The sequence below is a fragment of the Ambystoma mexicanum genome, chromosome 6q (assembly GCF_040938575.1).
Source record: "Ambystoma mexicanum isolate Mex_15411 chromosome 6q, UKY_AmexF1_1, whole genome shotgun sequence".
Lineage (NCBI taxonomy): Eukaryota > Metazoa > Chordata > Amphibia > Caudata > Ambystomatidae > Ambystoma > Ambystoma mexicanum.
In genome coordinates this window covers 1455121642-1455148836 of record NC_090937.1, presented here as the reverse complement: position 1 = coordinate 1455148836, position 27195 = coordinate 1455121642, and the positions used below count along the sequence as shown (strand labels likewise).

General features: G+C 46.9%; 1 protein-coding gene across 6 annotated transcripts in view; it reads right to left on the bottom strand.

Annotated features, from left to right (window-relative positions):
- CTBP1 (C-terminal binding protein 1) overlaps window positions 1-27195 on the bottom strand; it is a 1060098-nt gene that overhangs the window by 491695 nt on the left and 541208 nt on the right. For all 6 annotated transcript variants that reach the window (XM_069632161.1, XM_069632164.1, XM_069632166.1 and 3 more), the window contains exon 5: window positions 9538-9752. In XM_069632161.1, coding sequence (XP_069488262.1) covers window positions 9538-9752 — 215 coding nt within the window. The remainder of the gene's footprint in view (window positions 1-9537; window positions 9753-27195) is intronic.

Genomic DNA, 27195 nt, shown 5'->3' with positions numbered 1-27195 from the left:
GGGAGTCAAGCGCCACTTGGTGAATATTCTTGCAATGAGTGTAAACACGTAAAGGCTCAATTCGCAACAAGGGATGGGGAAGGAATCTCCCAGAATGAGATTCCCCAGGGCCTACCTAGAAGCAGACCAGTTGCATTTCATGTTGTTCTGAGATGCAAATAGGTCTAGACAAGGATGACCCCCATCTCTGGGAAATCATCTGTAATATCGATGGATCAAGTTCCCACTTGTGGTTGTAATGAGAATGCCTACTTAACATGTCTGCCTCTGCATTCTTGATCCCTTGCAAGTGGATGGCATTCAAATAAATAATGCCCCTGAGACAATTTGCAAATCAATCTGAACCTCCAGGCTGCAGAGAGCGGGTGGTTTTGTCCCTCCCTGTTTATATAGTAAAGGTAGGTCGTCTTATTTGTCTGAATCAGAGCCGTTCTCCATTTCAGCGATAGAAGAAAGGCTATAAAGATCGGCTGAACAGCTTGGAGAACGCGGACACTGATATGCTCCCATTGTCATTGGGTGAATCAAAGTTTGTGAACAGAAAGTTGGCCTAAAGGCGCCCCCTGTCCTGGTCAGCGAAGAATCTGTAGTGAACAACCCCATGATCGAGCTCCACAAATAGGGTCCCAAACAGCAGATTCTCTTCCTGAGACGACTAGCGCAGATCTGTGTGAAATATCTGATACCCGAATAAGCACTGACCTAGGATTCGACCCCCGATTCCAGTGATCTGATAGCTGTAACTGTATTCTCCTCCTTTGAAGATGAGCGTGTGGAACAGCGATAACGCACACAGTGATTAGTCCTAGGAGAAGCTGAAAACACCATGTCCAGACCTCCTGCGGGCTGATAAAGTGAGCTAGTGCCTGCAGAATGTCCCTGTCACAGTCTTGCGTTGGGAAAACCCACTGTTTGGAAGAATACCACTGTAGACTGATAGAGAGAATGTTCTGTGTTGGCTGAAAGTGTGACTTCCTTTGATTCACTGACAATCCCAATTCGTATAGCTAGTTCAGTAGAGAAGTTTGGCAAGTCAGACATAGGAGATAGACAGGAAGACATGGCTCAGCAGGTTTTAATCAAGAAAAGAAGGCCTCAGCTAAACCTACAGCTAAGATTATGGGTATCCCTAACTTCAAATAAAACAACGGATGGGTGCTTGCATGGATGCCTCACAAAAACTCTGTCCTCCATCCAAATCTATTCTATCCTATGTTCGATCCGTACCACTAATGCTAAACAACAAAAAGTTAGCCTACGTATGTTTGTACACACTATACTTGGCTTCTGGTGGTTGTTATCTGACCCCAACTCAATTGTGTTTTAGGCCTCTCTCTCAGGTGTCGGGTTGTTGTAACAGTTCAAATCCCTGTCCTTTAAGTCCTCCTCTCCTCTTAGAAAAGGTTGTTTGGAACTCCCATGTATGTCTTTATAAAAGTTTAAAATGTTTCTCTCTACATTGGAGTATCCGGCATTCAGTAGTTGCTCCTTCTTTACAGCAGCAGTATTGATAATTCCTGTTCCCTCGAATTCTATACTCAGTCTCTGGTTCACCTCTGTTAGCCCGGCACGGGCTGTTTGACTCTTCAGGCTGCCTAGATAAGTCTCTGGCATTCACCTACTTTTGCAGTGTTCTGTGGTACAAGAGCCCAGCACCACCCGAATAGGAACATTCCCTTGCCTCCACTGCAGTAACATCAACAAAGGAAACACCATCAACCACACTCACACAGGAGAACAAATTAAACTGAGGAACTACACCACGCGTGATACCCCCAACATTATCTACTCCATTAAATGCCCTTATGGACTGTATAACATCAGACGATCAAAGTGATCAGCCAAACTCAGGTGGAATGAGCACATGTCATGTATCAGGAATCAGAACCTTAACGGTAGCCAGACATTGTATCGAAAAAGCCCACAATTTATCCAAAATTAGATTTCAAATTCTTGAAGTTGTGACGAGGTACAACCCACATGAGAACATGAGTAAAAGACCTGATCGTACGGAAACCCACTCTTTGGTATCTAGTCAGTCATCTGGAACTGAATTATATTTTCTCATTTCTGTTAAGTCAGTGTTTGACTTTTTTTATATCAGTTCTTCTACCCACTGTTTTCTCTATTTTTTTATTTATTATAATTGATTATAATGTTACCGTTCATTGCTACAACATATCTGTAGCAACCTTTATTTATCCACAGTCAGTGTTCCTGACATAATATGGTCTCTCTATTTATCCATTGTTTATTTGTCTTTTTCCCCCATTTTTCTGCATTCAAGAACATCATTCACAATTTTTTTAATTATTTTTCACTGTTCATTATAACCCGGCCCTGACTCTCCCACCACCTCTGTTGCCACAGGGGGACCGGGACGCGATGCACAAGTGACTTCACAGCGTTTACTGGCATGTGACGCCACGACACCCGCGATCGACCGGGGCAACAGGAATATACACAAACCCTAGGCGTGCCCGCCACCATTGCGAGCTGCACGCCTGTTATTGAAGGTCAGTATCATGTCCTCAGCCGCTGGTTCCCCCAATGCGGAATGCATCCACTTTTTCTCATGTACTTGTTGGATCTTTTACAAATCTTACCGCCACAGCCTCCCAGGACTGCTCACTGCATCTAAAGGTAATTGCCTTATATGTGTCCTAAGCGCACACCTTTTTGATCCATGAATATGCTAATTAAGCACTCTGTTATGTTCACAGATGCAAAGGTCCGCACATTAAGGTACTGTGTATTCCATACTTACCTTGTATCTTTTGGACTTACTATGGAAACCACTCATGTCATTCTCTATATCAACCCCCCCCTTCTTTTTTCTACACATGGAATCAACCATATTGGTATGTATCTGCTTGACTTTCGAATATTGTGGACACTGTTTGACTCCATTTATGTTATCCAATGGTGATGTACATTTGCCCTTGTTTGCCTCATATGTGCATATGCATTGGTGCTCAGCCATGAAGATGGAGTTCTACTCCGAAATGCATTGACTAATGAACCCATACCGCTAAGGAAGCCGTTTGCCTCCATTTAAAAAAAAAAAAATCTTGATTAAACATCTTGTGTGAGACAAATCTAATTTTTTGTGTACACTATTATTCTGCATTACTTTGCAACCTTTCACAAGCAAAGAAAAGCTATCTAAGCAGAATAATAATTAGTACATTTCCTACAAACATTGCAGCTTTTGAATAAGAGCAGTCTGTGAGCATTGTTTTTCTAATTTTTCTTGGATCCCTGTGTCATAGGATCTCTTTTACCAGAAAGCTCCTGCATATTTAGTCATCGTATTCAACTTGAATACAGAGAAGATCTAATTATACAATTTTTGGTGGTGCCCACGTTTCTCCCTCCGACCTAGTGTTCTGTGGTTCAGCCTGCCGTGAGCAATCCAACCTCCCGGGATGCCTGGTTGCCTTATGGCTTTCAACCCCCTCCTGGGGCATTCTCAGGTTCAACCCCTCGTGGGCTGTCTGGTCTCTCTGGCCTTTAGCTTCTCTGCTTGCTTTCACGCCTCGTGACTTTTTTCGGAGATTCGTTGCTCTCCTCCCGCTTTCCTCAGTCTGACGCATGCCTGTTCTCTTGCACCAGTACTCGTTGGGGGAAGGCAGCTTCACTGTTCGCTGCAGAACCGTTTCACCAGAGTCTTTGCAGTCGGGTCTCATTGTTCAGTTCCTCCTGCCTGCGACCGACAACACTTCGGTGTCGGGACGCCTGTATGTCGCTCCAGTGGTGACTTACTTCTCTCTCGGTTAGCCAGGTCCACCTTCTTGAACTCGGAAGTGTTCCACAGGCTCCAGATTTCCTCCACCCACAAGGTTCTCTGCATGGTCCTGCCTCCAGGCTGCTCCTTGAAGGGAGACGTCCCTTCCTCTGTGCTCTATCGCAGACTTCTGTGTTTCGCCCAAAGGCTACCCCACTCCGCTTCTTCATGAGTTTCTTATAACTTCCTTCTTGAAAGAGAGAGAGGAGAGAGAGAGAGAGAGGAGATACCATTGGTCCTTTTATGCAAAGGTGGCTGGTAACAGAACTGGGACAGAAACCCAGCCAGTCATCTTTAAAGGGCCCTGCACATTATGGTAAGGCTCAACTCCCATGTATCCAACAAGGATTTGAGACTCTGACTGAGAGTGAGGTATGGTAATTGTTTTACCTGGGGATTCCTTGTCTGCTAATTGGGAAGGAGGAGGGTCACCAGCAGTAGTGAGAGTCTGCTTGCCCTGTACTGCCCCCTATATGATGTTAAGTGGAGTGGGCTCACCTCTCTAGTCCCGAAAGGCTCGGACAAATTCCCTGGATTCGTCACAGCAAATAGAGACGTTGCTTTGTCTGATGATGCTTGTGGTGTAGAGGGGCATACACTGAAGAGAAGGGTGGTGGATGTATCATCAGGTTGACTTCATCAGAACCCAGTTGCCTGTATATGAGGTCCAGACATTTATTGACTGGCGTTGCATAGTGCGATTTGGCATATACCTTCAACGCCTGACACAATTAACTCAAAGGGAGGCTCTGCACGAATCAGGAGATTCAACAACTTTGTCATACCCTTATCCCTCTCATGGATTGGCTTAGCTGAGGAAGGCATCATCTCTCCTTTGTTTAGAAGAGGTTACTCATCTGGGGACTCTCCTGATGGTTCTGTACCTGTCTGTTTGGCTAGTGGATCCATCGGTGGCACTAAACCAGGGCCAGCAGTGTGGAGTCTGTTGCCTGGGTGATGATGGTGGAGGATGAGACGCAGGTAGCGCTCTCAGCGTTGGTGGCGTGGGCGCCAAAGCTATTGGTGGAAGAACAAGCAGCGCTAGAGAGCACCAAACTGTGCGACCAACCCCATCTGCATGGAAAAATGGTCTGGCAGGTGCTGCTGGCGGGCAGAGTTTCTGTGTGTCATGGCGCAACCAGCGCATTCACGGACCCCGACACGGGAGTACATTTTTTTGTTTGCTGTGCAAAATGTACCAGTCCTGTACCCATGAGATATACATTCCACATAAAGTATGAAGGAAAGGATGTAGTAGTACTGTTTGGTGGAAGGAGGAATTTTTAATTGTCCAGCAGTTATTGATGAGAGAGTCACGTTTTTAGTGTTTTGCAGAAACTGAAGAATGGTGGGGCATTTCAAACCTCTGCAGTGATTCATTTCCAGATGGTCAGGGCGTGGCAGGAGAAGGACAGGCTAGCTTAGATTCCAACCATTTGATAGTTTTGCTGCGTGAGGCATGAGAACCTCTAGAAGTATGGAGTATAGCTATCAACTATGTTGGTGTGCCGCTTGAGGCTGTTTTGTAGGTCATATGAACCTGTGTGGGAGGGGGAGCCAATGAAGCTTGCAACCTATAGGGGAGATAGTCCAATTTGCAGATGCCTGTAACAAGGCGAGCTGCAGCGTGGTGGGCTGCTTTTTCAGGGGGACCAGGTGTTTGACTGGAAGCCCAGTAATATTGTGTGTTTTCCCTGTTAATGTGTGAGATTACAAGGGCTTGGACATCCGCGCCGGGGTCTGAAGATTTTGATTTTGCAGTGTGTGAAGGTCTGCCGCCATGCAGTTTATGCCTTTTCGGCTATGTGATTTTGGAAATAGAGGCTACTGTTGACAATGATGCCAAGGGATTTGGCTGAGTTTGACAACTTCAGGGTGAATCCTTCCAGGCACATGTTGTCCAGCCATTGTTGCACAAGTTGTTGTTTGGTGGGGAAGCGAACAGGAGACGTTTGTTTTTAATGGGGTTCAGTTTGAGATAGGCATTTGACATCCATGTTTGGATGGTAACCAGACATTCAGAGGTGTAGTAAGCCGGCAGTCTTGGAGATCATGTGTCTTAGTTGAGAGCCCAGTGATATGAGGGACGATGGATCCTCTGGGCTGCTATCCCTGCAGCACTACTTATCAAGGGATTTGGGTACGCGTTTATTGGTGTGTCTCAGGGTACGGAAGGTTTGGCTTTGGTGCAACAAGACTTTAGTAGCGTGTGGGCACGCATTAGTTATTTGGTGAGAGAGTTTGATGTATCCAGAAGGGCCGAGGTGAGCCCTGTGGTGGGGAAGGTTGCCTCTAGTGTATCTTCTTGTATTTAAATGATGTCTACAAATAGATGTATTACGATCCTGACACAGCAAGTCAGGGAAAACGGGAAATGCATATAAATGGCATGGAACAAGAGAACAAAGCTTAACTAGAAAATACCACTCTGTGAAATATTGAGGGCCTGGAGAGCTGGAGTTAGCAGACTTACCAAGTCTCTAATACTGCTAACTATATTTCCTCCCAATTGTGAGTGGGTTATCTGTTTTAATAGGATGGTAAATAACTTGAAATATGAGCACAAGAGGATTTTGACTTTTGAGCAAAAGAACTCAGCAATTCATTTCTTTAGCCAAAAGGTGGAGAGATATGGCATGAGTGGCTATTCCACTTACAAAATGGAGGATGGAAAATAACCCAAAATTATCAGAGGTACTAGAGGGAGACTGAGAAATTGAGATCTGAAACAATTATTGAGGTATAATTATAGATTATCAGGATATTCTCTTAGAGAAAATGACACCATAATTCACGGTGTTCTTTTAAAATCTTGGTCGAAACAAACTCAAAAGGGGGTCTACCTATTTCCTAACCATTGAGATTAGAGAGAGCATGGTTTCCCTGGCTGAATGTGAAAACGGTTTACGTAAACGTTTGCATGCAGTTCTGAGATATGTTGAAAAACTGAGAAACGGCAGTAGCAATTACAACTTCTGATCCCAAAATTCAGCTCAACGGTTGAAATGGCAAGGAACATTTTGCAGGTTAACTTAAAGTTATGTTTAGCAACAAAATACCCATCCTGAGCATGTGTCTAAAATTAAATCTTTAATCAATCAATACAGGTAGTGGCAATGTCCGAAGATCAGCTCATTACATTTAGAATCAGGGAGGCAACAAAATAAATTGGGATCCTGAAAGACAACTGAGAGAAGTAAGAGTCTCTGTGAGGGTGAGAGGTTACATGTTGCAAGGGAAGATGTAGGATAAGTACACACATTATAGATGCAGTGGAAAACGATGCAAATTCTACAATTCACAGCAAGTGATCTTTGATTAACTTAGAAAACCGATTTGTTTACAGTCATTTAGAGCAGTGTAAAAGGATAGAGGAGAAAAGAGAAAAATTGGTTACTCAATTTTCAATGAGAACTGTCTGGGTTTTAGAAATTCAGGTATTGTGTACGCTTAGGGGCATACAAGAAAAACCCACAGTCAAACTGTTATAATCAAGTGAAAGTAATGGGCTGCATGAGACTGGCATATGAAGATGAATCCAGCACAGATTAGGATTACCAAAATATGTAAAAATTACAAACCATGTGACAGAACATCAAATGTTAAACAACTTTCTGAATGTTTTTGATCAATTATATTGAGAAGATCGGAGGTATAAAATGAACCTAATTCAAGAATATTTTCTAATATGAACCTGCCTAGATCAAAACTAAAGAAAGCTGAAATTTGCGACAAAGACCACTGTAGAGAGGAAATCGAAGCTGTGTTAGACTTTCAAAATGGTAAACCTCTACACCCAAATTTGACTTATTCTAAAATTCATAAAATCAGAGAAATATAAATTCAGGCATTGATAAATGTGTTCAATTTTACACTTAGAACACATTGTATATATCGGAAATGGTAGACTTTAAAAACTTTAAAAAGGAACCATTTTCAAGCCTTTAAGGTTGAAAGGGGGCAAGTGAAAATCAAACTCTATGCTTATGATATTGTACTGCTAAGCGTGTATTATTTGCATTATGAAAAAATGTGGAGCATTGTCAGGCTATCAAATGAACAAGCGGAAATCACAGAACATTGTGCACACCTTGTGTAAGACTATATTGAATACATGCAGTGTTGCGATCTCAAAACATTATATGTATATCTTAACAAATATTCAAATGTTATTTACAAAAAACTCTGAAAATACTGAAATCTTGGGACTCGTTACCTTTGTTATCATTGGTAAAATAAATGATAATGTGGAGATTTGTATTTTTATTTCATAATATCTCTTCATTTCACAATATATTTTCTCCAGCCATTAACAATTCTTATCATGCCTGATGGCTGATAATTTAGAATCAAAACAAACATGTGCCCACTGCTCAGATCCCCCACCTAAATCATTGCTCTGGCAACCCATTGACTACTGCAGTAAAGGGTTGCAGTGCCAGTTACCGGCGGGCCCTGGCAGCAACGTAGCCCTAGCTCCAGCGCAAACCTCCCTAATTACTTGCTACATAAGATCGCTGCTTGTCTGCTCATGGGAGCATTGTAACCGTCGCTCCCTCACGCAGCTCCAACAGGCAATCAATTTTACAGAGCATACTCTGTGGGCCTCATTACAGGTCGGGCGGTCCGGAAATAACAGTGGCGGTAAACCCGCCACCACTGTTAATTCCGGACCGCCCGATCCCGAGTACTGCATGCGGGAGGTGGCGTTCCTGCCTGGTCTGACCTGGCGGGTTTACCACCGCTCGCCTGCAGGCGGACGAGGAAACACCGGCACCATCACGAGATGGTGCCGGTGTTTCCATGATCCTCATTCCCATTGGGTCCCATAGGGCTCAATGGGAATGGGGATTTACACCATTCCGCCTCCGGAATTCCCGGGACACCGGGGTTGTAATGCCCTGGTAATTCAGGGAATCAAGGAGGCGGAATGGTAATACGAGTCTGGCGGTAACCAGGTGGTTTTAGCGCCTCGGTTACCGCCGGACTCGTAATGAGGCCCTATGAATCGAAATACACAAACAGTAGCTTAGTGTTATGCTACTATGTTCCGGTTTCATTATATGGTATGTCTGCCTTTTAGTCATGGGATCTTTATTAGTAAAAACACTGAACAGAGATCTACTAGTAGATCCATAATTGGCATATTTCGGAAAAATAAAAATAAATAGCAAATCATTCGGTTCAGCAGGGAAACATGATTCATACAAATGTTGTGCTGGGTTTGATCCACCTGGGATCAATAAAAAAAGTAACTGAAAATAAGACCGACCCCGCATAACTGAGCAAATTACCTATAATTAGAAATTTCACACAATTTATTACTAATGCCACATGAAAAACACAGCCTTCTTCAAAATATTTCCCTGATGCAAATCTATTTTGTATACACAACTACAGCACATTCTTTTTTTTCACCAATTTGTAAAACTTTGAGATTTCGTGTTCTCGCTCCATGATGGTCTTGGTGGATGGAAGCAATCTTTTATAATCATAATAAGCATATGTAGAAAAAGAAAAGCTAAATGTTTAAAAGTAACCAGGAAAAAGCTCTAATTCAGATAAACTGAAAAAACTTTTTTACACAGCAATAAAAAAATGAGGAAATAATTCGGTTAGCAAAATCTGCTAATACATTCTTGAAAGCAGAGAGAAAACAGAACTGAAAAAGCTTTGCACAAACAATTATATTCACTTAAAAATACATGTATATTTTTTACAGACTGGAACAAGGATTCATGAACAATTACCTGTTTAATGGTAAAATCATTAATAAGATGATGGTTGTGTTCATTCAAGTTGCAGTGCAGTGTGACACAGTCACTATGGAATAGAAGGTCTTGCAAAGTGTTCACACGCTGGAGACCCAGTGCTCGTTCAATGCCATCAGAGAGGTATGGGTCATAGAATATGACACTGAAGCCGAAGGTCTTTGCGCGCAATGCAACTGCTTGTCCAACTCGCCCTAAGAAACACGAAAGCAGAAATGGGTAAAAAAAAACATCAAAAAGGGGCCAGTGTTTAGTCGTTCATGTTAGGTTTGTGACAGACCTACACCTTTGCAATTTACTGGCTACACCCACTTTTCCTGTATATTCCTACACAACATGCCAAAAAAGTGATAAAAAACATTTGACAATGATGGATGAAAGAAATGATAAGTTACTCACCGTAGTGACTAACGTACTTTTAGTCCATAGTCCCCTTTCCTCCATATTGTATGGGCGTCCCTTCCAATGGATGGAGACGGAACCTTTTTCACCAGAAAAAACCTCCTTCCCCTTTAAATTTAGAGGCGCACGGGGACACAGCCCAGGGAGCATGTGCTGCCCTGACTCCACCCTCCGGCGCCACACCTCAGTCCCCATTGACGCGTCGACAATAGATTTAACATTGCCTAATGACACCAGTATTATTAGTGGGGAGGTTGGTGGGACGTATGGAGGAAAAGGGACTATGGACTAAGAGTACGTTAGTCACTACGTCCCCTCCCCTTTCCTCCATACTGTATGGGCGATTACAACTGATTGTAGCCCCAGGGTGGAGAGGAGACCCTCCTTAAGCAAATAGGTTCCTGAGAACCGCCTGTCCGAAAGCCGCATCAGATCTAGAGCTGGCGTCCAAACAGTAATGCTTGCAGAAAGCCGAGGTAGAGGCCCAAGTGGCCGCCCTGCTTATGACTTGCCAAGGGACATGGTGTTGGAATGCGATGGCCGTTGCCTTTGCCCTGACTGCGTGGGCACGCATGTTGGCCGGAAGTTACTTCTGCTGGCCCTCGTACACTTCTTTGATGGCAGAGACCATCCAGCGGGATATGGAGGCCTTCGAGGCCTGATAGCCTGGTCTTGAGCCTCCAAAAGGTGACAAACAGGGTGTCCGACTTGCAGAAGCCCTTGGTCCTGTCCAAGTAGAATTTCACAGCACACCAGGCAGTGCAGCACTCTTTGTGCTTCGTCCTTAGGATCGGGAAAAAACATAGGAAGGACTATTTCCTCGTTAAGGTGGAAAGCAGATGGAACATTGGGCAGAAAAGCCGGGTGCATCCGCATGACTACCTTGTCCTTGTGTCCTTGTGAAAAGTGGTATATGGCTCAGAGGCGACCCACGCCTGGATCTCGCTGACTCTACAAGCCGAGGTAAGGCCGCCTTGATGGTGACCATCCTGATGTTCACGGACGCCATTGGTTCGATTGGGTTGTGTTCCAGTGCGCCCAAGACTATGTTGAGGTCCCACACCGGGTGCGGTCTCTTGACAGGCGGGTAGAGTCTAGCGAGACCCGTCAGATGTTTTTTGACGATAGGGTTGGAGGAGAAAAAAATGCCCTCCTCTGAGTTCCTGTAAGCCCCAATGTCTGCAAGGTATGTGCGGCAGGTATCCACCTGTACGCCTGAATGAGCGAGGTGGGCCGAAAAGGAGAGCACGTCGTCCAGAGTGCAAGCCAAGGGGTCAATTCCCTTGAAGTCTGCCCAGTGGCAGAATCTGGTCCTTTTGCTTTTGTACTGGGCCCTGGTAGCATTGCTCTTGGCGCCCTGTATGATCTCTAGATTGGCCTGTGAGAGGCTAACGTGCCGAAGCGTTGCCTGCTCAGGTACCACGCTGTGAGGGCTAATTTCTCTGGCGCAGGGTGGATGATTCTGGCCCCCTGCTGCGCCAGAAGATGTGCTGGGCCCGTTGGAAGGTGTTTCGGGGGCACCTCTGAGAGGCTGAGTATCTCCGAAAACCATGGCCTCGCTGGCCACCATGGAGCTATCAGAATGATGAGGAGTCAGCGAGACTCCTTGATCTTGCAAATTACCCTGTGGATCAGAGGAGTGGGCGGAAAGGCGTAGGCTTTCATGCCGGCCCATTGGAGGTTAAATGCGTCGCCCAGAGAGCCGGGGCCCTGACCATGCCAGGATGTGAACTGGAGACACTTCTTGTTGTGCCATGTGGCAAAGAGATCCACGTGGGGATGACCCCACCTGTTGAAGATCTCCTGAATAAAGAGGTCATTTAGCTGCCACTCGTAATTGTCCGCTCCCAGCCTGCAGAGCCTGTCAGCTTCCAGGTTGGCATCGCCTGGGAGGTGGACTGCCCTGAGGTAAATGTCGTTTTCCAGGGCCCACTCCCACATGTTGATCGCCAGTCTGCACAGAGGAGGGGATCTGGTGCGTCCCTGCTTGTTGACGTAGTACATGCTAGTCGAGTTGTCTGTCTAGATGAGGAAAACCTTGCCCCTGAGAAGTGGTAGAAATGCTCTGAGCGCTAGCCAGATGGCGTTCAGCTCTAGCCAACTGATGTGGTATTCCTGCTCATGTCATGTCCAGGTGCCGTGGACCGAGGGATCCTCCAGGGTGGCTCCCCAGCCCTCGAGCGAGGAGTCTGTGGTGATGGTGGCCTGCGGAGAGGGCGGCCAAAAGGGCTTGCCCGTCCGTAGGTTGCAGTCCATGGACCACCAAGTAGGTCCGGGTGGAGCGATGGAGGAACGTTGATCATCTCGGATTGAGAGCCCCGCTCCTGATTCCAAGAGGCCGCAAAGTGCTGCTGAATATTTCTCATCCTTAGTCTTGTGTGCGGCACGGCAAAGAACCGCCACTAGTAGACCCAGGAGATGTTGGTACCACCATGCCGAGGTCACCTTTCTGCTGAGGAAATGGGCGGTGACCATCTTGATGGCCGAGATCTTGTCCTCCGACGGGAAAACCCTCTCGGAGCATGTGTACCAAATGAGTCCCAGGAATGTCAGAGTCTGTCTAGGGAGCAGCTGTGACTTCTTGAGGTTGAGCGAAAAGCCCAGGTCGTGCAGTGTGTTCATAAGGGCATGGGAAGAGTGGTGAACCGCTTCCGGAGATGTAGCCCTGATGAGCCAGTCGTCAATGTGGGTAGATGTGGAGACCCAGTGCTCTGAGAAGGGCCGCTACAGCGTTCATGGGTCTGGTAAAGACCCTTGGGGCCGAGTTGAGGCCTAACGGGAGGACTTTGTATTGGAAATGATAGCCCATGATCCTGACTGTAGGAAAGAATGATGGGGCTGCCAAATCAGGACGTGTAGGTACGCGTCCTTCAGGTCCAGCAAGCACATCCAGTCTCCCTTGTCTAATGTCTCCGTAATAAAAGCTGGCGCAATCATCTTGAATTTTTGCAGGGTTAAAGAGAGGTTGAGGGTGGAAAGGTCCGGCACAACTCTCAGGCCCGCCTGGTTCTTCTTCTGAATGGCGAAAATCCTGGAGTAGAAGCCAAAGCCTCGCTGGGAGGCTGGAACTTCCTCCACTGCCTGTCTCTCTATGAGCGACCGGATCTCTGCCAAAAGAGTTGCTGTCCCAACCTGTGGGAGTGGAGGGGAGGAGGGAGGAGAAGCTGGAATGGGTAGGCGGTACCCCGTGGATACTACGGAGTGGATACAGGGGTCCGCAAAATTCTGGCTCCAGAAATGTGCATGGAGAGCAAGCCTGCCCCGCACCGGAGACACGTGGACCCGAAGGGGTGTCTCATGCCTTCTTTCCCTTGAAGGCTGAGGTTGAGGACGTAGACTGGAAAAAGCCCTTACCCCCCCCCCCTTTTTGTTGTTTGCACTGGTTCAAAGACGAAAAAAATTACTTATGTTCTTTTGCAGTCCGGCTGCCTGAATCTGCGTTCCTGTAAGCAGCAGCACCCTCCATATGTACGACCCTTCTCGGAGCGCTGCTGAGATTGGTGTAAGATTTGGGCGTGGTCTTTGTAAGAATGGACAAGGACTTTGCCGTTTATGAACTGTTCTTCTTTTTGTCCAGCTCTTCATCTGTAGAGGAGTGGAAGAGGTCCCCCCCACGAATGGTAGATCTAGAATGCGCTCCTGGACGTCTGGGTTGAATTTCGTCACCCGGAGCCAGGCTGTGTGCCTCATGTCCGTGGCAATGCAGATGGCAAGGCCCGAGATATCGATATGCGCTATTGTGGATTCCATGAGGTCATGCGCCACAAGCTTGGCCTCCGCTAGCCCCGCCTTAAAGCGTGATTGGCATTGGGAGGGGAGTTCCGGGAGGAAGTCCACAATTTCCCGCAATAACCGTTGGTTGGCGGCAGCCAGCATAGTTCCAGCGTTGGCCTGACGCAGATGCAAGGAGGCATTGGAGTAGATCTTCCTGCGGTAAGCCTCCAAGATCTTCTGCTCCTTGCCTAGCAGCACCGCAGAGGAGGAGGCTGAGGACGACTGAGGCTTGGAGTAAAGTGACGCCGCAGCGATCACTGAGGAGTGTGGCTGAGGATGGTAGAGAGCAAGAGTGTGTTCCCCTCCATTTGCCTGTACTTGGCGTCCAGGCGTCGGTTGACCGGCTGGACTGAGTGGGGCTTGAGCCAACCCTTCTTGGCCAGGGAGACTACATCGGTTTGCAGTGGAATCCCTGTGCTGGCAGGGGGGCGTCTTGTGAGGCCTTCTGCCAGAACCCCCTCTGCCTGCTGTTCGACTTTGGGCTGAGGAAGGCCTAGGTACTCCGCCAATCCAGCAAGACGTTCATGTAAGGTCCTGGCTGAGGATGGTGTGTCCGGATCCTCCTCTTCGTCCGTGTCCTGCAGATCCGGAGGATCTTGTGGAGGAGGAGGGGTAGATGGCGCCAGAGGCTTGGGTACAGAGACTGCAGCCGGAGGCTGAGGAGGCGGCAGAGGTTGCAGAGTTGGCTGTGGAACCGGAGGAGGCGGCTGCACCGGGGTCAGGGAGCCCGATGCAGGCATCTGTGGTGCCGCTAGCATGGCGGAGAGGACTTCCTCTGACTGCGTCCTTGATGATAACCCCCATCTGAGGAGACCTCATGAGACAGAGGAATTTGTCGAAGAGCACCTCCTCACTGGCCGAAGAGGTGGCAGGGGGTACCGACAGGCTAGCGGGGGACTGCTGGAGCTGCTGCGTACCCAATCCGTATGGACGCATAGGAAAGTTGCCCTGCGCATATGAAGGGTAGACTGTAGGTCATGTACCTGGTTGCGACCAGTCCCACCTTGACACTCGTTCTTCGCCGAATTCGTGGAATGGCGTCGGACAGGTACTCCTGTCTGGCGCAGCGGCCATTTTGTCGAACTACCTGCCACGTGCCTGCAACGTGTTGCCCATCCAGCTGGGTCTGGCTTTGTCCAAGACTCTCGCGTGTGGATCACTAGGCCGACCCTGCTCCTCGGGTCTCGGCCCGGTAGGTGTGACACCCTCGACCCGGGGGCCGGTAGAGGTGAGTTTAGGCGCCCCATCAGACGTATTGCGCGCCTCTAAATTGAAAGGGGAAGAAGTTTTTTCTGATGAAAAAGGTTATGTCTCCCGTCCCTTGGTAGGGACGCCCATACAGTATGGAGGAAAGGGGACGGGACGTAAGAGTAATTAGCCTTTGCAGCAGGTATTTGGCTTTTTTTTTCTTCAGGCCTCAACATCGAGTTTCCTAAATGAGCACACCCATGAAAAAAGATGTGTCGTAAAAAATAAGTACTCTGCCATTTCCATTCTGTGCAAAACATTTATGAGCTGGGTTGCCTTGATCAACCAAGTGTCTTATTGGTACACTCTACAAACATACAAAAGACGCCCATCGCTAACCCTACTAAAATGTTTCCAATATCCTGCTTACTCACCCTCAAACACCAAACTAACTACACCCATACCTCTCCTGCAGCAGAAACATAAAAACGCCAGAAACTGAACACACTGCAACACCCAACCAAACCCAACAAACCACAGAAGCTCATACACACAAACCATCCCACACACACTGAAAATCACCTATCCTCTACCAACTCCACACAACCAAACCCAGCACACTGTGACCGGTTTTTCAAAACTGAAATTACCAACAGCACATCAAAGCTCTTTAGCACTCTCCCTCTCGAACCAACTAACCAACCTCCTCCCCCAAGCCCTACTTCCTTTCCAGATCCGCCAGAGCGCCTAGAGACCATGAAAACGGCAGCAGGACGCAGTAAACATCACAATAACATAACATGTGAATTAAGTGCCAATTACAGTTGAAAGTGCTGTTTTAATCAATTGAGGGAAGACGGATACTGCATCTCACCAGAAACTAACGCCACGGTTATGAGGGTGATGATTTTCAAACACTCATGGGGGTACAACCCTTCAAATCTTATCCAGATAAACCACAAACGGGGCAGGAGATCTGGAACAAAGGCACCAATCAATTCTTTGGAATCAACGAGCCGTTCATAAAAAAAAGTGACTACAATCTTGCGCATTCATAATAACTCACATTTCAAGGGGCAGCCGCACAATGCAACTATAAATGCATTCATGAAATATAAAAAGAAGGGATAGTAACATGGATAATAGCATGGAGCGGTATGAACTAAACCATGAGGCCACTGTGTAACACTAAAGCAGTGAATTCAAAATCGCTGGCCAGACATTAAGAGGGTAAAGTACCTTCTGAGGGGACCCTTTGTTCCATATCTCCGTCTGCAGTCGAAAAGAATATCATGGAGGCTCAAAGCCTTCTTAACAGGTTTTCGCAATACAATTCTTAATCTCAGAGGTCTCGAGTATTTTTGTCGTGTTCAAAGAAGGACAAAAAAAATTTGATGTAAGTAAAAACAGACAAATGTGCATTTCCGGGAATGTAACTGATTTCATGTTTGCGAGATCAATAAAAGGTGTACCATTAGATAATGTTAGAGTAACACATATTATTAGTGTCAAGAGACAATTCACTTTTAGTGTGTTGTAATATTGAAGACAAAAGACCAGCTGTGAGCCTCTTAGCTAGACATTCCGGATAACTGTATTCACAAATATACACGTTTCAGTTTCTGCTGAGCATAGACACAGAGAAGCACCCCAGCCATCTTCATGTGCCCCAGCTCAATATACCCAATTGACAAATTCAGAACATTCACACACGAAGCCCTCATCAACATTCTCCTGAACTGTCATTCATAGGCTTGCGCCAGAATTCTTTCAGCATTCACAGATAGCCAGCAGGACAAGACATCCATCCAGATGGTGCGCCCTGTTTTTTCACGGGCCTTTTGATGTGGGCCACTTTTGCCGCACCACTGTGGCTGCAGAGCCCCTTTGAGCAGCAGCAGGTCATCCATAATGTGCGATGGGGGTTCAACCCACCTAATTTGGACGAGTCTCCAAGTCACACCAGTGAAAACACTAATCGCTCATTCAGCTGCAACAAGCAGCTGAGGGGGCACTTCTTGTCTGGCTTGAACTATGAAAGGGAAACCTGGGCCTTGCATGGCCCATTAGGGATGCATGCTGGGTTACTGCAGCACTGAATGTGTGAGTGGGCTGACACAAATCCCTTTTCTCTAAGAGGGAGCCACCCCCTTTGGGACTAGAAAAGTGAGTCTGCTACACAACACCATCCGTATGGGACAGGGCAAGCGGGATCCCATTGAGTGTGATCCCCCTCTGGGGACAAGGAATGCCCAAAGAAGGATAACATCCTACCTTCCATGTCCCATATGTCTGACATGTATACTAGTTATATGGGAAGAGTACAGGGTAATAATGTGGAAGGCTCCGTTTCTGACCTGTATTTGTCGTCGCATTCTTGTGGAAGCCAACAGTAATCAAGTATCTTCTTCTGTTTTAGGGAGGAACGTAAAGACTGCTGAACATTCAAGAGGAGGGAGAGCGTCCATTGTAGACTGAGGAACATGGCCTTGCAGAGGAGCCGCCGAGTATGAAGCAGACACTGTGGTGGGTGGAATGCAGATACAGCGTGGAGAACGCTTTAGCGTCTAAGGCGGAACCTTGAGGCAGAGGGGCAGCTGAGGCAGGAAGCACCAACACTGAAGGCGAAAGGTACCGGCGTCCTGGAGCACAGACACCGACGCTCCTAGAAGGATGAGAGTGCTTGGAGCGCATACACTGAAGGGGCCAGAGAAACAAATACTTCGCAAGGGGCCAACCGAAAAAACATACAGGGCGGGGTGACCGAAAACAAACAAACAAAGAGCCAGAATACCATGCAGCCCACGAGGGGCCACACATGAGTATATCCCAAAATGGGGTAAACTAAACCAAATCACAAACCAATCTAGCAAATCTAATTTCCTCTGTGATCGCCATGTTATCTCATTAGGAGGATGCCAAAGCCAACAGTCTCCATAACTTCTGGGTACTAAATTTCATGGGTGCTAGACCACTATGAGGTGTGCCTTGTGCTGCAACGGTATGAGAAACAGTTGCCCTGCACTAGAACGGACACCACCTGCTTGCTGCAGGGCTCCTTCCCGTGTATAGCTCCCTGAGGAAGATGTCTCAAATGGTGGCGGTGGGTGACCCATCTTAGCTGTTCCCCATGCCATAGACCCCCTTCTTGCTTTTTTGTGTGTTGTTAGTTTCCTTTTGAGTCCCAATGTAGTAAATTCAAAGAGGTGTGAAGGTACCAAGACAGATAAGCTATGAGCATCTTTGTAGTAAAAGCTCAGATAGCTTTTTTTACAGGTTCCTTTGTCTCTTGACTACAGTTCCAGAGAAAACACTCAATGGCCATCCTCATACCTTTGAGCCGAGACTGCCAAATGACACTTTCAGAACATTCATCAACATTCCAATGAGCGGTCATCTAATCGCATTAGTTTCTTTGCGCAATGCATCATTGCAGGGTTTGTTAAAAAAGGGAAACTCTCAACCTTTTCTTCACTTACAATTGTCTCAAATGGTGGCGGTGGGTGACCCATCTTAGCTGTTCCCCATGCCATAGACCCCACTTCTTGTTTTTTTGTGTGTTGTTAGTTTCCTTTTGAGTCCCAATGTAGTAAATTCAAAGAGGTGCGAAGGTACCAAGACAGATAAGCTATGAGCATCTTTGTAGTAAAAGCTCAGATAGCTTTTTTTACAGGTTCCTTTGTCTCTTGACTACAGTTCCAGAGAAAACACTCAATGGCCATCCTCATACCTTTGAGCCGAGACTGCCAAATGACACTTTCAGAACATTCATCAGCATTCCAATGAGCGGTCATCTAATCGCATTAACCAACATTCAGCCACTTCACTATGGCGTCCCAAAGCACACTGAGAATTAAAGTCTCTCATACTATCAGAATGAGATGTTATATTGATCTTTACGAGTCTCTAAAAATATATTATCTATGCTTTCTTCCTTCTAGTCTGAGTTGCCACATATTAAAATGACTGGCTGGGGGATACCAAATTCAATACTATGCCAGATAGACATTTAATATTGTAGTAGCTAGTAAATAGGGAGTTACAATCCATCCTAAATGATACTTTCAACGACCTCTAATTTCCTCAACATGGAGAGTCACAATATCTGCCACATCTGGCTTTTGCAGGCCCCCAAACAGAAACCTCAAAGCATGCCACGTTAATGAGGTCCAGCACCTAAGATCCCAAACTTCAAGATCATTTAGTTTCTTTTTTAATGTTTAAAACAAGCATTCTCAAAAGATGCTTAGGAGCACGTCGCTGAACTATGGGTGCAGCCCTTCCATAGACAGAGAAGTCTGGGTGCTCTGGAACGACCATGGCTGCGATTCTGCACCTTTAAGGTAACATATTGGAAAAATACAGAAAATAATTCCTTTTATTATCGAATTCTCGGATTATAACCTACTGAATGATCAGTTCAGATCAGATTCCAGACACAAAAGTCCATGCAATAATTATTTCTCAACCTCTTTATAATGGGTTTTAGCAAGGAGATGACTTTTTGCATGTGTAAAACAAATTCAGTCACTAATGGATTGGTGGATTGCAAGCTATTTGTCCAGAATGCAGTCACTCTAAAGGCAGAGACTTCTGACTGCATGACACTTAACTCTCCATAGAATGAAAATCCTCTACTAATTCTAGCCAGAATGTGTCTTTGCGCAATGCATCATTGCAGGGTTTGTTAAAAAAGGGAAACTCTCAACCATTTCTTCACTTACAACTGGGGGCTGGGCAATCCTTAGTCAACATAGTGGGATCAATCTGGAGACATCATCACTCACTCTCTGGGGAACTCTCTTCTCATGTGGCCAAGGAATGGCAGCTGCTACCTGATCCCGACCCTTGGGGTGGTTGCCCAAGAGGATCATAATGGGGCAGAGGACCCTCATGGGAGGAAGGGAAACTTGCTGAATAGAACATGGTAGCCCCCTTCCCATATAGAACTTCATGCCCCTGTTCTTATTCCCCACACATTCATAACATGTTGTAAAGTCCAACCAGAACATCCACTGATATCCAGTAGTCAAGTCTGCACATACCCTTATATTTAACTAAAGGGAAATACTCTGACGAAGAAGAGGCAAGAAGCAGTGATGATTACTCCCAATGAGAACCAACGCCAGCAGTCTAGTAGTTGGAAGAATTCAATTGTCCCAACACAGTTTAAAACCATGAAAGGGAAAAAAGGTTTCAGAGGGAGAGACTTCCTCCTTTAGCCGATCACGAGTTTGGTGGCTGGCGCGCAGAGCGAGACAGAAACAAAGCAGACAGACAGAGAGCTACTGTATCGCTGCTGGAAGGTGTTGCCTGTGCATCGTAAAGCTGTGCAGGCCAGAGGAAGACCCGAACGAGATTGGGTGAAAAGACAGTACCAGTCTGGTGAGCAGACAAAGAAAGGTTGGGAAGCTGGGACGGAGAAAATATTATGTGCATCCCTTATAATCTCCATAGTCCCAGTATGTGTGAAAACCTGAGAAGCCGAGTAATAAGAGGAAGTCCTGGCAGGAGAGTATACAAGGCAGGCGAGACTGCGACTCACTCCCAATTGTGCTAAACAGAAGAAAACCTAAAGTCCCGGTGGGAGAGTATACTAGGTGAACTGCCAGTCTGAGACTTGTGCCCATAATGAACTGTACAAATAAACCTGGCAGGAGAGTGTACCAGGTGCCTTGTGAGTCTGGGACCCGCACCCAAGTTGTGTGAAGGAACTGTAGCCAAGAACCTGGCAGGGGAGCATATCAGGTGTTTTTCAAGTCTGCGACCCGCACCCAAGATGTATTATCAGAGAAGGATAATCCGAAGGAAGTCCAATGCCCTTAGTATTTGAACAAAACTAAAAGTCACAAAAAAGGCTGGGGACGGGAGTCATTTCCCCTGGAGTGAATTGTGACATCAAGAGGAGGCAGTTATCCTTTTGTGCTAATAAGAACGTGCTTATTTTCTTTTTAAATCTTTTATTTTGCTGAAAAGAAACCTGGGGAAGGGAGTAATTCCCTGAAACTGTGAATATCAACCAGTTGGAACTTTTGCGGTTATACCTTTTGTTGAACCTGAACCCTTAGCACCTTAGAGCACATCCTTAGAATGTGGGGGTTAGGATAGGATTTTCGGACAGAGGCCATTTTGCTTTGGACATCTTGACATCTCACAAACCCCTTAATTTTTGGTTGAGGTAGGGAAATACCTCCTAAATCAGGGATAGTGAGGCATTTTCCAACCCTTTTATTCTTTAATAAACGTTTAGATCAATCATCATGAGTCAGAGACTCATTCCTGGTTCCTCACAATGTTCAGGCCACCTTTGATTCAGATTGATGCTGACCTAGCCGAGCGAGGACAGAAATATGAGAGCACCTAAATGCCTTCAGATTTACTATTTACAGATCCCAGCGATAGCTCCTTTGTTTTTGCTGGATTTCCTTTCTCGTCGCTAAGAAAATAGAGAGCGTCCACCAGCAAAGCAATGAATTACGGATGATAGTTGTTCATAAAGAAACATGCATTGACAATGCCAACAGTTTGGGCTTTTGTGTAGGCATGGGTAAGGTGCTTGCAAGGCACAGCTCTAGTGGTATTAATTGGCCACTGATGGTAGCAGGTGCAATATGGTGCGAGTACCTGGGCATCTAATTGCAGTGCCTGGCAAATGCCTAACACGTATACACAAGCCAAACTGTTGGCTTTGCCAATGCTTGTTTTTAACAGGACTTCAGTGAAGGACACGCAGAGTGCTTATATATAGAGTGGCTGAAGGCAGATCTGGTAAGACATTATACTAACACCAGTAGCGGGTTTACAACTCCAATTGTCATTAACTCTCAGAAGATTGCTTTGAGAAAAACTGGCAGGCACTTCAATTGCAAAGTTTGATGGCAGGCTTGATTAAAGCGAGCTCAAAGAGTTCTCAGTAGGAGGTGTTTTGGGAGGGGCAGGAACTGGGTGCAAATGGCCATAGGGTTTAGCATGGCCATGGGCAGTCAATGGTTGGGCACATAACCAAAAAACACCCACCGGCTGTGTGTCCCTCCTGATATGCCAATCCTCCCCATCTATACTCTAATGCAATAGTTCCGGCTTATACCCCAAACTAAAACGCATCAGCTCTCCTACAATGTAAAAAGAATCTTGACACTTAGAATGTAAGGAGTGTACGAAAGCTGGTGGCGGAGTGTGCGTTTCACATGACACATTACTTCCTCGCGGTTAAGTCCCCCAAAGGCAGAGAGTCACATTTCCCAAGCAAGAGATAGCAAATTTGCCACGCTCATTTCAACACTAGGGGCCTCATTTCACGGTAGGCGGCAACCATGCCGCTAATAGCGGCATGGCTACCCCCTTACCGGGTACCAGGTCCGGGTTCCTCGAATGAGGAATTACCGGGCCATTCCAACCTTGGAGGACCCAGTAATTCCTCATTCAAGGAACCCAGACCCGGTACCTCCCCATTCAGATTCGAGCCCCCATAGGGCTCAATGGGAATGGGGAGCATGCTAATAACGGCCCGTTGTTAGCATGCTGGTGTCCTCGCGGGACCCGCTAAGGCCGCCTGGTAAAACCTATCGGGTCCCGCGAGGAGACTTCGTAATAGGGCGGTAGGGGATTAACGGTTCCGGCACCTTTACCTGCGCTGTTAACCCCTTACCGCCCACCTCGAAATGAGGCCCTAGGCGTGCACAAGAAGGCGGTATGGATGGCCACGGAGAGTGCATGTGGGGTCTCTAGCACCAAATCAAGGTAAAGTGAAAACCTCCTCCTTTGATGTTGAAATAATTACAAAGCAGGCATCGGGAACTCGACGCTCTCTACCCGCGTTCGTTCGGATGTACGTTGGAATTTCTAATGGCTAACATATCGCTTTTTTTTATTGCGGGTTGGGGGTCGCGGACCATCTCCCTCCCGCCTCAATTATTTCCCGTACCCCACCCCACAGCATATTTTAAAAAATGTGCCCCAAGAATGGAGAAATGTTCGGAGAAAAAAATGCAATCATTTCTCCAATTCTATTTTTACACGGATACCTTTCATTCTGCGGGATGCTGTCGTTAGGTGTCCTTTCAAACACCCACGGTGAAGAGCATCATAACAATATGGAGGCTGGAGTACACACATTTAGATGATTGCTCATTTACAGACTTGCCACAATTTGAAAAGATCTACTCCAGTTTATGAACGCGACATTGTTTTACAGAGTGGCAATCGCATTCCATAGCACATGCAGTTGACAGACTAATCCAGTGAGCCCTCAGTGGAATTATCCAGTCAGCAGTGGTGGCGGAAGGGCGGGGAGGGCCGACGTGGACAGAGTCCTCCCCAGAGCTAGGCAAACATGAGCCTGTTTCAGGTGCACATTCCGCAGCTCAGCTTGTGGCGGTGCCAAAGGTCATTTTTTGTTATGCACTCGGCAGGAGGGGCGCTTGTTTTTTTGTGAAAGGAAGTTAACTTTCTTTCAAAGAAGACCATCTGTGAAGCTGGTGGTTCTTACTAGAAACACGTGGACAGACACAAAATACTGAACACATTTAGTTAGACTTGCTGCCTTTTGTGGTACATTATGTGTTTGATTGGATTAGCAACAACACAAAACAGTGAAAATATTCGGTGTTCTCTTTTTCACCTGTGGCAATTAGGTGGGAAACTAAAAAACGATTGCATTTTAGTACAGCTAGACGGGAGATGCCATGTGAGGAGGGACACACAGTTTGTGTGTGTTTGGTTATTTACCAACCCACTCACTGCCCATGACCATGCTAATCCCGATGCCCATTCACACCCGATGCCCGCACCGGCCCACAGGAAACATATACTCCTGGCATCTCTTTGAGCTACATCTATCAAGAAGTGACATCCAACTATGACTGGCAGGTATTATCTCTAAGCAGTCTGCTGAGAGTTAATGGCATAATTGCAGCTGTAAATGCACTACTGGTGTAAATAAAATTTCATAAGCAAGTGTCCCTTCAGCCAATTGATTTTCATCTGCTCCGTGCACCGGGGTCCTGTTAAGTAGAGCGCTGACACGGCCAACACGTTTGACTTGTGAATAGATATTAGATAGGCATTTTCATAGATATTAGAATTTGCCAGGCAACACTAACCTATGCCCAGGAAAATACACCATGTTCAGATGTTGCTGTTTTATGGACAGGTAGTGCTATTATTGTAGTGCCTGGCAAATGCCTACACAAAAGCCCAAACAGTTGGCTTTTCCAATCCTTCCTCTTCCGCGTCTTGATTACAAGGAAGGCAAATGGCAGAATGTCAACCAGGCATTTTATTTTACAGACCACTGGGGCAATATTGTTTAAAGTAAGTATACTCGTCAACATAGCTTCAACTGTCTGTCTTTTCCAAAGCGGTTTGACTGTGTGCTATGACCAAACGCAAGAAGCGGCAAGCACAATATCCATTGCACTTGCTACGCGACACACATTCTGCAAAGAAATACAGAGCAGAATAAACAAGAATGAGGACACCGAAATCTAATCGCTCGCAAAAGGTTTCTAGAAAAAGGTCCGACTTGTTCCGACGTGAAGACAGTGATGTTTGCAGGAACAGAAAGTAACAAGGTGCCAGCTTTAGAACAGGGCAGGTTTACCCCATTTCCCCCTCCTCGAGTTACTGAAACCAGCTCTATTTGCTTTACTTCGGAGGATATCATTGAATTTCTATGTTTCCTGTGGTTTTTCATATGCCCTCCCCTGCTCTATTTCTGCACATTAGTATTAACACTTCTTTTTCTACCAATCTTTCTTTCTTTCTTGGTATCACACCAGCTGGGATGCAGTTGGTTTGGGTGCTTTCTTTCGCTTTCTGTTCTACGTTCTGGAACTTTCATATGTTGTTATTTTGACCTGATTCTTCACCACCAGGTTGTTATTGTGACTAAGTACTTTGGCACAGCAAACATTATGGTGCATTCATTCCTCTCAAGGACTAGTGTGGCGTGTAGCATTGAAGCATAGGGACACAGGGCTGTATCATGGGGCGTGGAATGTAGCATAGCAGGCAGTCGGGTACTGTTCGCCTCCGCTTCCAACATATCCCACAATTATACTGTAGCTCACCTTTTTTGAATAACTGGGGCCAGACCAAGCTCGTTTTATTGTGGCATAACAAGGCCGCAGTTTATCGTTACATATTTATAACCATAAACTTCAAATCCAGAGGGTGCTAGAGAGCCATCCAAGATGGCCGCTTCCTAAGAGAGCTCCGTAGGGCTCTAATGAATCCTGATCCATTGTTGCTCCTGCGGTCGCCGAATTAGTCCAGTTTGCCGCTGGGTGCATTCGCAATATCCCGCAGATCATTTTGAACTAACCCCCAAGTCCGGCAAGCAACCCGATCCCCTGTTACGCCTCCTTGGTCTTGAGGCCTACCAGTCGTCTGTCATCCAGAGAGGAGAACCCGCAGGCACCCACGCTGCGAAACGAGGCGGCGTCCGACAGAGCCGAGCACTGAGCCGCTGAAGAGGGCGGGTAGACGGAGGCGAGACGGCGCCATAGAGACGGAGCGGTCTCCGTCCCCGTAGCGGCCCGGTGGAAGACCTACGGCGTGAAGGCCTACGAACCGACAGCCCGCGTAGAGCCAGGTAGGAGGACGCCGCTGGGAGCGCGCGGGACAGCAGTGCTGCAGGGCAGGGCGACATCACCACTCCCGCCCCGATCAAGCCCCGGGCAGCCGATCCGGGGGACACGACCCGCTGGTGCAGCTGAAGCGAAGAAGAGGGACCTGACCGCAGACACCGCTTTCATTAGGATTGCCAGTTCCAAATCCTCTGAGTCTACGGCCACACTCTATCCACCCGGTGGCGTTCGGTCTCCACGAACCCGAGGCACCAATCCTTGACCTACTTAAGCAAAACGCCAACCACAAACATCTACACAAGCCATCATGAGGAAAATGGACAAAACTCAAAAGAAACTACACTTCGAACCTAACTCACAGCATAAACCCACGACCAGCAGTAGACCCGAATCCCCTGTACAATAGGCAGCATTATCGGAAGTACAGACACCTCATCAAGACATCAGAGAGATCCTGATGGATCTGAAGGACGGTATCAGCGGCCTAGGGTGCAAGCTAGACACCTTGTCAACCAAAGTGGACCAGCTACAACACAGACTCGATAAACATGCGGACAGGCTCGACAACGTGGAGCAGTGAGTGTCTGACCTAGATGACAGGTCGGCGGCACTGACCTCCCGAGTCTCCCTACTTGAAGACTGTGATTGCCAAAAATGAAGACTTGGAGGGTCGTTCTCGTAGAAACAACATCAGAATTATAGGAGTGAGAGAACAACAACTCCCAGGCAAAATGGAAGATTTCGTGGAACAAATGTGCGTCACGCTCTTCGGAAAAGAGTTACTATCCCAGCTGTTTGTTGTAGAAAGAGCACACAGAATCCTGAATACTAGACCAATACCAGGCACACACCCAATACCAATAATTGCAAGGCTGCTAAATTATAAAGACCGTGATGCAATACTACATGCGGCCAGAATTAAGGGGGAACTACAATACGATGGCGACCCGATTCAATTCTTCCCCGACTTCTCCCAAGCAGTACATTTACAGAGGAGATCCTACGTATCTGTCAAGTGCCGCCTGCAGGACAATCAAATCGTCTACTCCATGTTATATCCAGCGAAACTTCGCATTCAGCACGAAGGGAAAACACAATTCTTTAATTCCCCAGAAGAGGCCAGTGACTTTCTAGACCGGGCCGGATGTAGACCCAGCGAAAACAACCCGAGGCCCAGGCGCAAAGACCGGGCAAGACGCAACCCCCCGTAATAAAGCACCTTGAACATGGGAGGCTGGCACCAACCTTCCAGACAAGATGACGACCGCAGGAACGAACTTGTGTCGCTAATGGAAGCCCGGCATCCTCTTAGCAGGCTACTAACGCCCCTAGCACAGCAATGTTTGCAGTAAAGTTTTCAAGGGAGGGAACTATGTGGGCCAGTTGGGGGTTGCCCACACAAGGGAGGGTCTTTGGTTCGACGCGTGCACCTTGCTCGCCCCGCTCTAACTCCACAGCGTCAATGCTGTGCGGCCCCGAGGGCCTGAATCTCAAACTCTTGGCTCGCTCCAGTGGCCCCAGCCGTCAGTCGCACCTCTACATCCCGTCAAGAAAGAAACTCGCCTGGCCCCCCAAATGACAACACCAATGCTTAGAATAGCCACCTGGAACATACGAGGTGGCAATCAACCGGCGAAGAACAGAAGAATCTTCCAATATTTACGCAGACATAATGTTAACATCG